General features: G+C 40.8%; 1 protein-coding gene across 1 annotated transcript in view; it reads right to left on the reverse strand.

Annotated features, from left to right (window-relative positions):
- The window catches only part of LOC121288717 (ALK tyrosine kinase receptor-like), a 172,655-nt gene that overhangs the window by 121,021 nt on the left and 37,525 nt on the right, over nt 1–14,109 (reverse strand). Inside the window, exons 5-6 of the mRNA XM_041207475.1 lie at nt 4,346–4,477; nt 408–552 (exon numbers count right to left, since the gene is read on the reverse strand). Of these exons, the coding sequence (XP_041063409.1) occupies nt 408–552; nt 4,346–4,477 (277 nt within the window). The remainder of the gene's footprint in view (nt 1–407; nt 553–4,345; nt 4,478–14,109) is intronic.

The following is a 14,109-nucleotide window of genomic DNA, read 5'->3' on the forward strand; positions in this document are numbered from 1 at the left end:
AAAGCTGAGAATATTCACATTAGAATAACTATAAAGTTGAAAACAAAATTCAGTTTTATACTCATGTGCTTGCGTGATAATACATTACTCTCGACTTCAGCCTATGGGCAGGCTGATGTGGAAGAAATCCAATGACACTTGTCTTTGCCTAATGCTGACCTTCTTCAGTTAAAAGAAAAATATGCTTGGCTTTTTTTTGTTTCCTTAGGAGATGATTCCAGAGATGTTTTGGTGCTCCAAGCCAAAGAGGACATCTTAGCATTCAAAGCATAGATACAAATTCCCTTCTAAAATATATGATACAGGACTAGAGGGAATGGTATTGAAATTTGTAAGGGGATTCCAAAACAGTAGGCATAGTGAATTCTACAGAAGAGCAAAGGAAGCTATTAAAGGACATCACTGACCTGCAGCACCTGACATCCCATTCACACCTGGAACAGAGGAATCAGTTTCTAGCATCTCTTCAGGGAAACTGGAATCTTTACTCAAATAGGCTTTGCCGCCTCCACCCGCTGCTATCAGCAATGGTATTGGTTCTCCATTATCCATCTGGAATATTTCAGGGATGCAAGCACAATTTTTAAATACAGTTAAATAAAACATCAAACATTTGCTGCACAGAAGGAGACCATTCAGCCGATTGTGTGTGTGCTGGCCTAAAATGAGCTTTGCAGCCTCATTCAACTTTCCAGCTCTTGGTTTGTAGCCCTGCAGATTACAGCACATATCCTAGTATATTTTTTAAAATGCAGTGAGGGTTTCTGCCTCTACCACCCTTCAAGCAGGGAGTTTCAGACCCTCACCACCCTCTGGATGAAAACAATTATCCTCAAATCCTCTCTAATCTTTCTGCCAATTCTATCAAAACCATCCATAATTTTGAACACCTTTATGAAATCTTCTCTTAACCTTCTCTGCTTTAAGGACAGCAATCCTATTTTCTCTAGTCACTCCACAAAACTGAAGTCCTTCATCCCAGGTACCATTCCAATAAACTTCCCCTGCACTTGCTCTAAGAATCTGACATCCTTCCTAAAGTGCAGTGCCCATAATTAATGACAACACTCCAACTAAGGCCTAAATGGTGTTTTTAGGTGTTTGGCGTAACTTCGTTGCTTTTTACTCTATGGTCCAGGCCCAGTGGAGGCGGAAATGGGGTGAAACTATCTCAATATCTTGCATAACCTTTTTGCGGGTCAGAAAGCATTGGTCACGTCTCCACATGCACCTCTTCTGAGGACAGTGTTGACATTCTGAGCCCTATAGAAAGTTCAAATTTCCTTGCTCCTTCCCTGCTATTTTCCTAAGCTGGTGCAGTTTTTGGAAATCCTAATAAAACCAATCTTATTAGAAAGTTCTTTACCACTTGGGAGAGCCTAATGAGGAGTCAGAAACATTCTGACATATAAGTATTAAATCTTTGGACAATTTCAAATGTCACTATTAGATATTGTACTGGGATGTAGACGTGTTTCAACTGCAATGATACATCATAGGGCTCTGTCCTGAAAAGCTAAGGTGACCAATAAATTGACCAGTATTGTTTAAGTGTTAAGATTCATTAGAGTACTTTTCCCATTGGGAAAAGTGCTATCATGCATTAAAAATGAAGAAAACACTGCTTGGAATCTCTTGTGTAATAATTTGAAGTAACTTGAATGCGCAGAGTACTTTTAAATGAAAAAAAACCTTCAGCAGCTTTCACTTGATAACCACTTGTTCTTGGACTGCTTTGGTTGCCAGGATGTCTGGTGTAGCTTAAAAAAAGACCATGGGGATAATTTTGACGTGCGTAAAATGAAGCGTGGTGACATTGGCCATGCATCATTCAGATCTTCTGTTTGGTGGGCGCGCGCCAGATGTGGCTGTGCACCTGCCAAACTGTCAAAGGCCTCTAAAGGCCATTAATAAACTAATTACACTAATCTCAATGCTGCCCATCCAACTTAAGGTTGGCGGGCAGACAAAGAGCCCAAACTGCCTTCGCGTTTTTCATGAAACCTCATCCACGGGCAGGATGAGGTTTCATGAAGGTTTTATTAAATCAATAAAAAAAATTTTGACAATTCATAAACATGTCTCAGCTCATGTGGCACTGTCACATGAGGGGACATGTCTGAATAATTTTAATCTTTCTTTTTTTCAAACTTTATAAAACTGAACTTTATCTCCCTGAGGCAGCTCTGTGCTTCCTGGAAACTTCTGCGCTCTTTCACATGCATGTTGAGCGCTACCAGGCATACGTCATGCTGGGCGGGCCTTAATTGGCCCGCCCACATAAAATGGCGGCATGCAGCCAATCATGGGCGGTGATTGGCTCCACGCCTACTCCCAACCGGCCCGCCAGAAAATTCTGCCCTATCTGGGTTTTTTTTCCAGATTCAATAGACTCAATTGTTTATATTTTCCAGGATTTGTTTGACACTGAACCCATTATGAATGTTTGGCTGAGTTTCAAAAGTTATAACCACTTATCTCAACAGGGGGCTGTGTTCAGATTTTGGTCCACAGTTTTAAGAGGTTATTAAAGGATTATCTCTCTTTGATGTGGCAAGTGAATAGGTGTTTCTTTATTTTTACGACATATTGACCATTTGAGGGGATTTATTTTTCTGAATGGCTTTTTTGATAGAGAATTTTTTTCAATATGAAATGTGCTTGAATGACAGCTCTATTAGATTGTTATAAGTTTTTTTTTAATGTCCATTTCAAAGACATCCTGAGGTCTGCCTATGGTGGATACTGGGTGACTGGCTATGGAGGATATATGGCAAGCATGAAGCATGCATGGGGAGAATACGAGGGGGCATGGAGGGGCATGGGGAGCGTGAGGGAGCATGGACATGGGTGGGGGTGGAATGGGGAAAGGGGTGAAGTTTACTGGGCATAAGAACAATACTGGGATCGGGGATACTGTTACTGAAAACCAAGGTGGACCTTCTAACCAACCCACATCCACATCCGTATTCCTTTTGCATTGCATTGCAACTCGCAAAACCCAACCCCTCCCTGCCCACATCTCTCAGAGACAAACATAAGGCAGGAATGGGGTTTGAAGGTCCCTTCATGTTTTGGAAGCTGCCAAAGGATCCAACTCACGTTTTCCTGTCCTTACATGAAAATATGGCCCTGTGCCTCTATGTATAAAGCAAGGATCTCATATGCTCTTTAATAGCCTTCTCAACTGCTCCTGCTACCTTCAAAGATTTATGTATGTCCCAGGTCTCTCTATTCTTATGTTCCCTTTAGAATTGTACCATTTAATTCATAATCCTTCTCTTCATTCTTCTTATCAAAATGTCTCACCACAGGTCTTTGCATCATATCTCAATTGCCATATTTTTCCCATTTTACCAGTCTATGTCCTCCTGAAGTCTATTACTATTCTCCTCATGGTTTACTATATTTCCAACTTTTGTGTCACCTGCAAACTTTGAAATTATGCCCTGTTTAATCAAGGTCAGGTCATTGATATATATCAACAAGAGCAGTGGTCCTGATATACTGCTGTACATCTCCCTCTATTCTGAAAAACGACCATTCACCATTCCTCTTTGCTTTTGGTCCCTTAGCCAATTTTATATCCATGTCCCTTTAATTCCATGGACTTTGATTTGCCAATAACATGCAAGATCACAGGAGGCTGCAATTACAGCCTTTGGGTCACACTATTGTATAGATATTAGGTGATAAAAGTCTTTTCCAGAGTATATGGTAAGTAAGATGTACTTACAGGAGTGATCAGTGACACCAAGCCCAAGAGAATATCCAGTGCAGATGTGAAATTGTAATAGCTTCATTTAAATCAATTGTAAGAATGCTTCTTATCAGGAAGAACACTTTAGGCTTATCTAATAAGCCTCAGCAGTAAACTCAGCAGTAAAGTGCCACAGATCTTACAATATGGATCTGTGCCAGACATTCAAATTCCCCAGCACTCCTACACACCAGCTTCTGTAACTATAAATCCTCCCCTCATGTTTTCTGATTAAGACGACTGGAACCACACAATTCGGTCCAAAGGCAGAATCAAAAGCATTCCCTGTCTGAGGCGAAAGAAAACATTTGCCATCATTCAGTACTATTTGCAGAACCCTACTTGAAATGGAATATTACATTAAAAATAAAATTTCTTCTAAGGCTCTTTAAGTGGCTTGGATTTTTGAACTTGGATGTGCACTTGAAGCGCTGTAACCTACAAGGCTGCAGTGTGGACACAATGGGTCAAATGGCCTCCTTCCCTCCTGTAAATTCCAGTGATTCGATGATTTCTGATTGATAAGATGGTGGATGCCTTTTTAAAAAAAAATCTGTGACGAACCAAGCTATTATAAATCCTCACCTTGAAAATGAACGTGGCTCCTCCACCTCCTCCTCCACCTCCTGCCCACTCTGTGACATTGCCATTTGCTTTTAGCTCCTCTTCAATTACATTATTCTCTCCCAAGCAAACATTCTGGATGGTGGGATTAGCCTTCAAACAAAACAATGAACAATGTAATTCTGAGTATACCATGTGCCTGGACCAACTGAGTCACTGAGGTAAAAACTTAAAAGAAGAGATTTTCTCAGAGTAGAACAAAATTAAAAATCCAATTTGATAAGCTGGAAAACACTAATAGTTACATTTCAATCTTAGCCATTAACATCTCTAGAAAACTGTATTTCAGGTTATATCTTAGACTTTGGCATGCTGTACACTGGAAACTCATTACATCAATATCATTTCAGTTACATCTCAAAACCTCAATGTGAACTTTGGTTCTGGACTTAGTTATTGTTAATGAATTATTTATTTTTGCATATGAATTAGGCTGGAAAATTATGAAACAGCATATAGAGTATATATTCAAACTTACAAATCCATCTTAATGGGGAGATAGCTGCCTTAATGAGAAGGATACGAAGGATCCAAAATACCAGAGCTCAACTTACTATGTCATGGACTGATACATCACAAATTTATAGCTTCCTATATATAGGAACATGGTCAAGTTGCTGAATTGATTGAAAAAAATGGAATACTTGAAAAAAAAACAGTGCTAAACAAATCAGTGCAAAATGGAAAAAGCAGTAGGGTGGTGTTGTCTATGTAAAAGTGAACAAAATAACAAGACAGTGATGAGTGGAAACGACCAGAAAAATATGTGTCTTGCTGGCTATATGGAAGCCGAATAGAATAATGCTTAATAATAGAATAATGCTTCTGTCCAGGAAAACAAGATTTACCTTAGACCAATGTTTTTCAACTAGATAAACTTGGGTGCAGGGTTAGGATCCTGAAAATTGAAACTGAGAACCATGCTTGAGAAAAATAAAGAAGATTAGAAAAATCAGGAAGGATAGATTAGTTGATGCAAAGTTGGGTTTTAAAAGGTTGTAAGATTGGAGGAGGAGGAAAAACCTAAGGGAGATAAGGCACTCAACAATTTTGAAGACCTGATGAGGATATTAATGTTGGGAAGAGGAAGATCATGAAAGATTTAGAAAGAACAGGCCATCAACCATATAGTATAGTGCGCTTGCACGTAACTGTAGGAGCCGCACTGGTGTAGGCCTGAAAGCACTAAGCACCATTTTATTCAGGAATTGTGCATATCTTGGAAACATCCATGAAATGGTAATGTTGGAAAGAAAGACTTAAGCAAAAGCCTTAAAACAATGAAAAAGAATATGAACAGATATATTAATCCCAGAGTGTAAAATGAAAAGGAGCTGAGATCACTGATTTGCTGAAGTACCAGGGGACACACATTAACTCAGATCTAAAATAGAGCGTTAAACTGGATATGAGAGTCATAAAAACACAGCAATATCTTTGTTTCAAAAATAAGCCTAGGGAGTTTGATGCAGACATTGGAATCATTAAAATGGTTTGTTCAGGGGCAGTTAAAAACTTTCATTACCCATGGCCTCAGTGGCTAGCAAGATAAAACAGATAAATTAAGAGTGTCAAACTCAGCAAATCCTGTGATGTTCCAAACGCTTCATACAAGAAAATATTGGGATAAAGGAAAACAGGCCAAAATGAGCAGCAGGATTTCTTCAAGCTTTGTTTCAGAGCCCCCAAAATTCAGATATCCGAGATTTGAAACACACAGATTACAGGCTAGTGGGTAAACCCAAAATAAGATGTTACTCATTAGCTGTTTGTTAAAGCAGCTCAGAACACTGTATTATAGATTGATATGATGTATATTTATGGCTGACAACTTTCAAGGTCATATACTTCTGATTTCAAATGTGCCGCCTTAAGCAGTTCCTGCATATAGATCAGGCACTCTATTGAAATAGCCTAAAATAATTTAAGACCAAGGGCAGAATTTTCACCACCATATAGGGGCAAGAACAGAGGAAGGCAAGAGGCCCTGTTGGCCACTGTGCCAGCACCATCTTGTCCATGGGCCATTTCCCTGAAGGTAGGATGAGGGCTGATAGTCAATTATGGTAAGTGAATGGCTGACTAAGGCCAATTATCAAAGGCGAACATAGAAACATAGAAAATAGGAGCAGGAGTAGATTACTCAGCCCTTCAAACCTGCACCGACATTCAATATAATCATGGCTGATCCTCTATCTCAGCACTGTACTCCCGCACTCTCCCCATACCCCTTGACGACTTTGGAGTCCAGAAATCGATTTATTTCCTTCTTAAATATATTCAGAGACTTGGCCTCCACAGCCTTCTGTGGTAGAGAATTCCACAGGTTCACCATCCTCTGAGTGAAGAGGTTTCTCCTCATCTCAGTCCTAAATGGTCTATCCCATATCCTGAGACTGGGACCCCTTGTTCTGGACCCCCCAGCCAGAGGAAATATAATCCCTGCAGCCAGTCTGTCCATCCCTGTCAGAATTTTATATGTTTCAATGATCTCTCCTCTCATTCTTCTAAATTCCAATGAATACAGGCCTAGCTGGCCCAATCTCTCCTCTTACGACAATCCTGCCATCCCAGGAATCAGTCTGGTGAACCTTTGCTGCACTCCCTCCATGGCAAGTATATCCTTTCTTAGGTAAGGAGACCAAAACTGCACACAATACTCCAGGTGTAGTCTCACCAAGGCCCTGTACAGCTGCAGTAAGACATCCTTGCTCCTGTACTTAAGTCCTCTCACAATGAAGACCAACATACCATCTGCTTTCTTAACTGCTTGCTGCACCTGCATGCTTGCTTTCTGTGATTGGTGTACAAGGACACCCAGTTCCCTTTGTTCATCAACATTTCCAAATCTATCACCATTTAAATAATACTCTGCCGTTCTGTTTTTTCTACCAAAGTGGATAACTTCACACTTCTGCATCTGCCATGTATTTGCCCACTTACTCAACCTGTCTAAATTGCCTTGAAGCCTCTTAACACCCTCCTCATCGCTTACATTCCCACCAAGCTTCATGCCATCAGCAAACTTGGAAATATTACATTTGATTCCCTCATCCAAATCATTGATATATACTGTGAATAGCTGGGGTCCAAGCACTGATCCCTGCGGTAGCCCACTAGTCACTGGCTGCCACTCCGAAAAAGACCCCTTATTCCTACTCTCTGTTTCCCATCTGCTAACCAATTCTCAATCCATGCCAACATATTAACCCAATCCCATGTGCTTTACTTTTACACACTAACCTCTTATGTGGTTCTTAATCAAAAGCTTACAGAAAATCCAAATACACCACATCCACTGGTTCTCCCTTATCTATTCTGCTAGTTATGTCCTCGAAAAACTCCAGTACGTTTCTCAAATATGCAGGATTTTGCCCTTGGTGGGCATGCGAGCCCCCCTGGCTCGGTGGCAGGTGGACAGCCAACCCCTGCCGCCAAAACAGGGCCCGCCGCCATTTTGAGTGGGTGGGCCAATTAAGGCCCGTCCAGCAGCCTGCCAGATAGGAAGCTGGGAATCCCCAGCATGCGCGTGAAAGAGCGCACTGCTCCCTGAGCCTTCCTAAAAATTTAAAGGGATCGGGATGACGTCGGGGGTTCATCCTAACGTCATCCCACATCATTTTCCCATCAGTGAGGGACCCCAAATTGCCGATGGGAAAATTCTGTCCATGATTTCCCTTTTATAAATCCATGTTATCTTTGTCTAATCCTGTTGGTATTTTCTAATTGTCCTGTTATCACTTTCCCTACTTCTGATGTTAGGCTAGCAGGTCTGTAATTCGCTATTTTCTCACTCCCTCCTTTTTTAAATAGTGGGGTTACATTTGCCACCCTCCAATTTGCCGGGACTATTTCAGAATCCACAGAATTTTTGAAGACAACACCAATGCATGCACTATTTCCATGGCCACCTTCTTTAGTACCTGGGATGTAGATTATTGGCCTCTGGGAATTTACTGGCTTTCAGTCCCATTAATTTCTCTAGCACTATTGTTTTAGTAATAATAATTTCCTTCAATTCCTCCTCCTCACTAGACCCTTGGTTTCCTAGTATTTCTGGAAAGTTATTTATGTCTTCTTCTATGAAGACGAGAGTTAAGGGAGTTATTTAATTGCTCTGCCATTTCCTTGTTCTCTATCGTAAATTCTCCGATTTCAGGCTGTATTTGTCTTGACTAACCTTGACCAACATTTTTCTTTTTACATACTTATAGAAGCTCTTACAGTCTGCTTTTATGTTCCTTGCAAGTTTACTCTCATACTCTATTTTTCCCCTCTTAATCAATCTCTTGGTCCTCCTTTGCTGAAGTCTAAACTGCTCCCAATCCTCAGGCTTGCTACTTTATCTAGCAACTTTATATGACTCCTCTTTGGATCTAATACGATCTTTAATTTATTTTGTTAGCCATGATTGGGCTGCTTTCCCTGTTATGTTTTTGTGCGAGAAAGGAATGTATGACTGTTGGAATGCATACATTCATTCCTTAAATATTAGCCATTGTCTATCCACCATCATGCCTTTTAATGAAACTCCCCAATTTATCTTAGCCAACTCACACCTCATACCTTCATAGTTTCCTTTGTTAAGATTTAGGACCCGAGATTCAGATATGCAGATCAAAGTCACCCATGAAAACAGTAGCAACCTTGTTACATGCATCTCTAATTTCCTGTTTAATGCTGTCTCCTACGTTATCACTACTGTTTGGATGCCTAAATGCAACTACCACTAATGTTTTCCACCCCTTGTTGCTACTTAGCTCCACCCAGACTGATTCTACATCTAGATTTTCTGAGCCAATATCCTCTCTCACTGTCGTACTGATTTCATCCTTAACTAACAATGCCATGCCATCTCCTTTTCCTTTTTGACTGTCCATCCTAAATATCGAGTACCCTTGGATATTAGGATCCCAGCCTTGGTCACCCTGCAGCCATGTCTCTGCAATCGCAATCATATCATACCCGTTTACATCTATTTGCGCTGTTAATTCATCTACCTTATTGCAAATGCTCCATGAATTCAGATACAGTGCCTAAAGACTTGTCTTTTTAACATTTTCACCAATTTTTCGTGTACTATGGCCCTATTTGCTGCTAGCCCATGTTTCCTCTGCCTTCTAACCTTGCTTCCTACCTTTCTGCTTTTCATTCCTATCTTTGTTTCCCTCTCTTGTGTCTCCCTGCTCAGGTTCCCACCCCCCTTGCCAATCTCATTTAAACCCTACTCCACAGTACTAGTGAATACCTCTATGAGGATATTGATCCCGGTCCTGCTGGAGTGCAACCTGTCCAGCTTGTACAGGTCTCATCTTCCCCAGAATTGGTCCCAATGCCTCAGGAATCTAAAACCCTCCCTCCTACACCATCTCTCCAGCCATGCATTCATCTGGTCTTTTCTCCTACCCCTGATCTCGCTAGCATGTGGCATTGGGAGTAATCCTGAGATTACGACCTTTGGGGTACTGCTTTTTAATTTATTTTCTAGCTCTCTATATTCTGCTTTCAGGACCTCATCGCTCTTTTTACCTATGTGGTTGGTACCAATATGGACCACAACCTCTGGCTGTTCACCTTCCCCCTTTAGAATGTCCTGCAGGTGCTCAGTGACATCCTTGGCCCTGGCACCAGGAAGCAACATACCACCCTGGTGTCAAATCTGCAGCTGCAGAAATGTCCATCTATTCTCCTTACAGTAGAATCCCCTATCAGCATTGCCCACCCACTCTTTATCCACCACTCCCCCCACCCCCCCCCCCCCCCCCCCCCCCCTATGCAGCTGAGCCAGTCGTAGTGCCATGGACTTGGCTCTTGCTGTATTCCCCTGAGAAACCATCTCTCCCAACAAGTATCCAAAACAGAAAATCTGTTGGAGAGAGAGATGGACAAAGACTCCTGCACTACCTGCCTGGTGCTTTTACTCTGTCTGGCAGTCATCCATTCCCTTTCTGCCTGTGTACTCTTTACCTGTGGCGTGACCACCTCACTTTACATTCTATCCATGAAGATCTGATCCTTGAGCCTGTATAACCCCTGTTTTAAAGCTAGACTAAAACTCACCTTCTCCAAGCACAAAGAGCAACTTTTAGTTAGTTGCTAAATTAAAGAAAGATTAGACTTTAGATAGAAATTAACCCTTAAAAGTCTCCCTCTCACCCAACTCCAACTGAAGCACTCTAATGTAGCCCAAAGCAACATTCAAACTTTCCAGTCAGTTTGCAGCCTCCTGTGATGTCAGGAACTAGGCTATCTGCCTAAATTGGCCTCTTGGTGGCAGAATGGAGGTTCCAGCACTCTAGGAAGGCACTGAGGCTCTGCCCAACAGCTTGGCCACAGGCTGCCCTTTGGCAGAGATCCCCCTCCACAATGAGGCCATTTTTAAATTGAGAATTTTTAGAAGTTGCTGAGAGGGTGCCTCAAGAGAGAGGTTCCCACCCTCTCCCTTTCCTTCAATGGCAGGCTATATCCCCTTCCAAGTTGGAGAGCTTCCTATTCGTCCTCCAGCTTCGAAAGCCTGCCTGCCATCCTCAATTGAATGGTGAGTATGCAAAGTGACCACTAATTGGTTAATTCAGGGAAGATCACTGCTGGGTGACTGTTCCCCACACAGTGATGGGTTGGGACCCCTATTTGACCCTGACTTTGGGGTACTGAGCCAAGTGTTTGATCTGAGATATTGTGTTTGAGAGCAAGAGATGAAGAGGGAACAGAGTTGAATCCTATGTTTTTCAAAATTGCTCTATTGCAAAACTATGGAGGTCCAGACATATAAGGAGTAGCAAACCTATTCAGGACAACTGTGAAAGGGTTGTGCTATTTAAACAGTCCCTGGTTCATGTTATGAGCACCAGTGCCTTAAACTGACAGAATAGAGATAGCAAAGCATCTTATTTGGAAACAATGAAATATAGGTACATATTTATAACTAACTAAAAAAAATGCCAATTTCAAATTCAATCCAGTGAATCTAACTCTTCCACCTTCAGCTTTTCCCATGTATAAAGGATCTGTTTATACATAGCAAGCTGAGAAATCTTCTGAACATTGCACTTCAGAATGGTTGCTGTTTAGAACAGAACACACACTGAAAACTGAAGTGGATGACAATGCATTCATTGAGGTCCATTAATAGAGGAATGTTTAGTGATCATGTGTGAACTCTAAAGTTTCTTTTCTGTAGCCTAGTTATATTTACTGCTCTTGAAGTTTAGTGAATCAGTCATAGAACGATCACCATTATCACAGATTAAAACATTAAAACTAAATAGTGAGCTTCTCAACCCTTAGAATAGATTGGTTACCAAACCAGTATTTCAAAATCATGACTCATAAAGCATTGAAAAATGTCACTTTAATGGCACTGAGGCACCCGTCATTATCATAGTGGTTCTGTGACAACAGCTTTGTAATAGCCTTTGTTCTAATTAACCTCTTCACTCTACCTCCTCTGAGACAGTGAGTGACAAGAGAATTTATTGTTTCCCCACACTGATGCAGTTGAGATCAGGAATTCAAGTATGATGCTCATTTTCCAACATTTACTTTTTGCGTTGCATTTAAAGCGTTAGAAGAGTTGAGAATTTCCACACATAAATGACCTTCTGAAAATGGCAGGTTCAGTTTCTTGTTCCTCTGCTTGTTTTTATATTCTCTTTCTTTTATTATCTTTCATTCTTCTGAAATGAGAAAAATGTTCCAAATATTTTGATGAAAAAGAACAGAAAAACATCGGGCAGATCGCTTACAATCTCAAAGGGTGGTTATTTCTTTTGCTTTCATCAGAACCAATGACCAAAATGTCACATCCGAATGTTAACCTATCTTTCTCTTTCAGAGGCTGGTTGACCTTCTGTGCAATTTTTGGCATTTCCCATTTTTCTTCCCGAATGTCAGCATTTTCTTTTTGACCTTTGAATATTTTGAGCCTATTTTTCATCATGAAGCTGAGCAACAGATGTCAAATTAAAACACCTTCAAAACACGGATTTCATTTATAATTTTGCTATAATTTTCAATGAAATATTTAGCAAGAGTGTTAGCAGTATTGTGTTTTATAATTCAGAGATGTGCAGAGATGACACACACCAGGTTTCATATGTTAACAGGACTTCAATACAAAAGCTTTTAATATGTCTCAGCCACAAGCTTCCAGCTTGCTTTCAGTTTTTCTTCCTTGGTAACCACACTCACAACCTTGGCTAATAGCACACAGAATAGATAACAATCAATAGACATACAATCAAACACTGAACAAAATATCTTTCCCCCTTGTAAAACTAAAGGACCTTATTTTAAATTAAACCACCATAAACAACAAACATGCGAATAAATACATTTCTTAGAGAAAACAGATACCCTGAACTCTAAGTATAGAAATAGTCTTTGAAAAATGAAGGTCACGGAAGATGGCACTGAAATCTACAAACTTGAGGTTGTGGTTCTGTGTGATGACCCTTGATGAGACAGATGATCAACATCACAGACACTCTTTAGTAAAAGGAGTGCATCCTCATAATAACTGTCCTTGAAATATCCTGGTCTATGTGCTATCATGTGCCTCAGCTGTCAAAGTCAACACTTTGTTGTCATCCAACAGATAAGCGTTGGTACTGAGCAACAGCATGAGCTGTTTAGGAGCTGATGCAGATGATGAGAGCTGGTGATCACGATTTGGCCGTTTGATGCAAACCCAATCTCCAACTTCAAATCGTGGTTTCCTTGTATTTGCTAGTCAAAGAACTCATTTACTTTATCTTGTCACTTTGCAATTTCTTCTATTTTCACTCTGACATTCTTGTTGGAAAGCATTGATGGCTCAAGAAAGGTCAGTGGCATGCAAAAGTCACAATCAGTCATGAGTTCTGCCGGTGTCGTTCTGATAAGACAGCATGGGATGGATCGACATGTGCTAGGAGGATATGAATGAACTGTTCAAATTGCTCTCAGACTGTTATTGACCATCCTGTTGAATTGCTCGACGTCACCATTCGTTTGTGGAGTGTATCATGATGTAACATGATGGTGAACTCCATAGCTTACTAGGAAGTAAACTGTCTGGAAACAAATTGCAGTCCATTTTCTGTAATGATAGTCTCCAGCAAACCCCATTTTGTAAAAACATTGTCTAAAGTGTCAATGATAGAGTCGTTTTTATGGAATTTGTAGCGATTTCTGGTCATTTGCTATGTAGATCATGAACAAGAAGAAGAAAGCGTTGATTCCTAGGGGCTGTTTGCACTTCTCCAAAAATATCAACGTGGAGTTGTTGCCATGGTTTCGTTGGCCAGTGGGGTTGTTTGTAGAGGTGTGGAACATAGTTTAACAGATTTTTCACTGAGTGTACAAACTATGCAGTTTCTAATGAACTCTTCCATGTGGCAATCTATTGCCGGCCAGCAGGTTGCTTCATGGGATCATTGCTTCAACTTAACAACACCTGGATGTCCTTCAGATGCAAGATGCAAAATATGTTGCTGTACTGCTCTCGGGATAACCACTCGAGCACCACTTGGCACACAGTTGTCATCAAACAAAGCAAGTTCATTGCGTACTCTATAGTACAGGGTCAGTTCTTCCTCTATTTCGTGAGGCCACTTGGTTTTTAGGTGCGGGCTTATGTTCTGCAGTGCATTGTCGCCGATTCTGCCTTCAACTCCTCTTACAAAATGAGGTTCAGGGGTTGTGTGTGAAATCACTGCGATCACTTAGTCTTCAATGTCACAAGT

Source organism: Carcharodon carcharias, chromosome 2, assembly GCF_017639515.1.
Source record: "Carcharodon carcharias isolate sCarCar2 chromosome 2, sCarCar2.pri, whole genome shotgun sequence".
NCBI lineage: Eukaryota > Metazoa > Chordata > Chondrichthyes > Lamniformes > Lamnidae > Carcharodon > Carcharodon carcharias.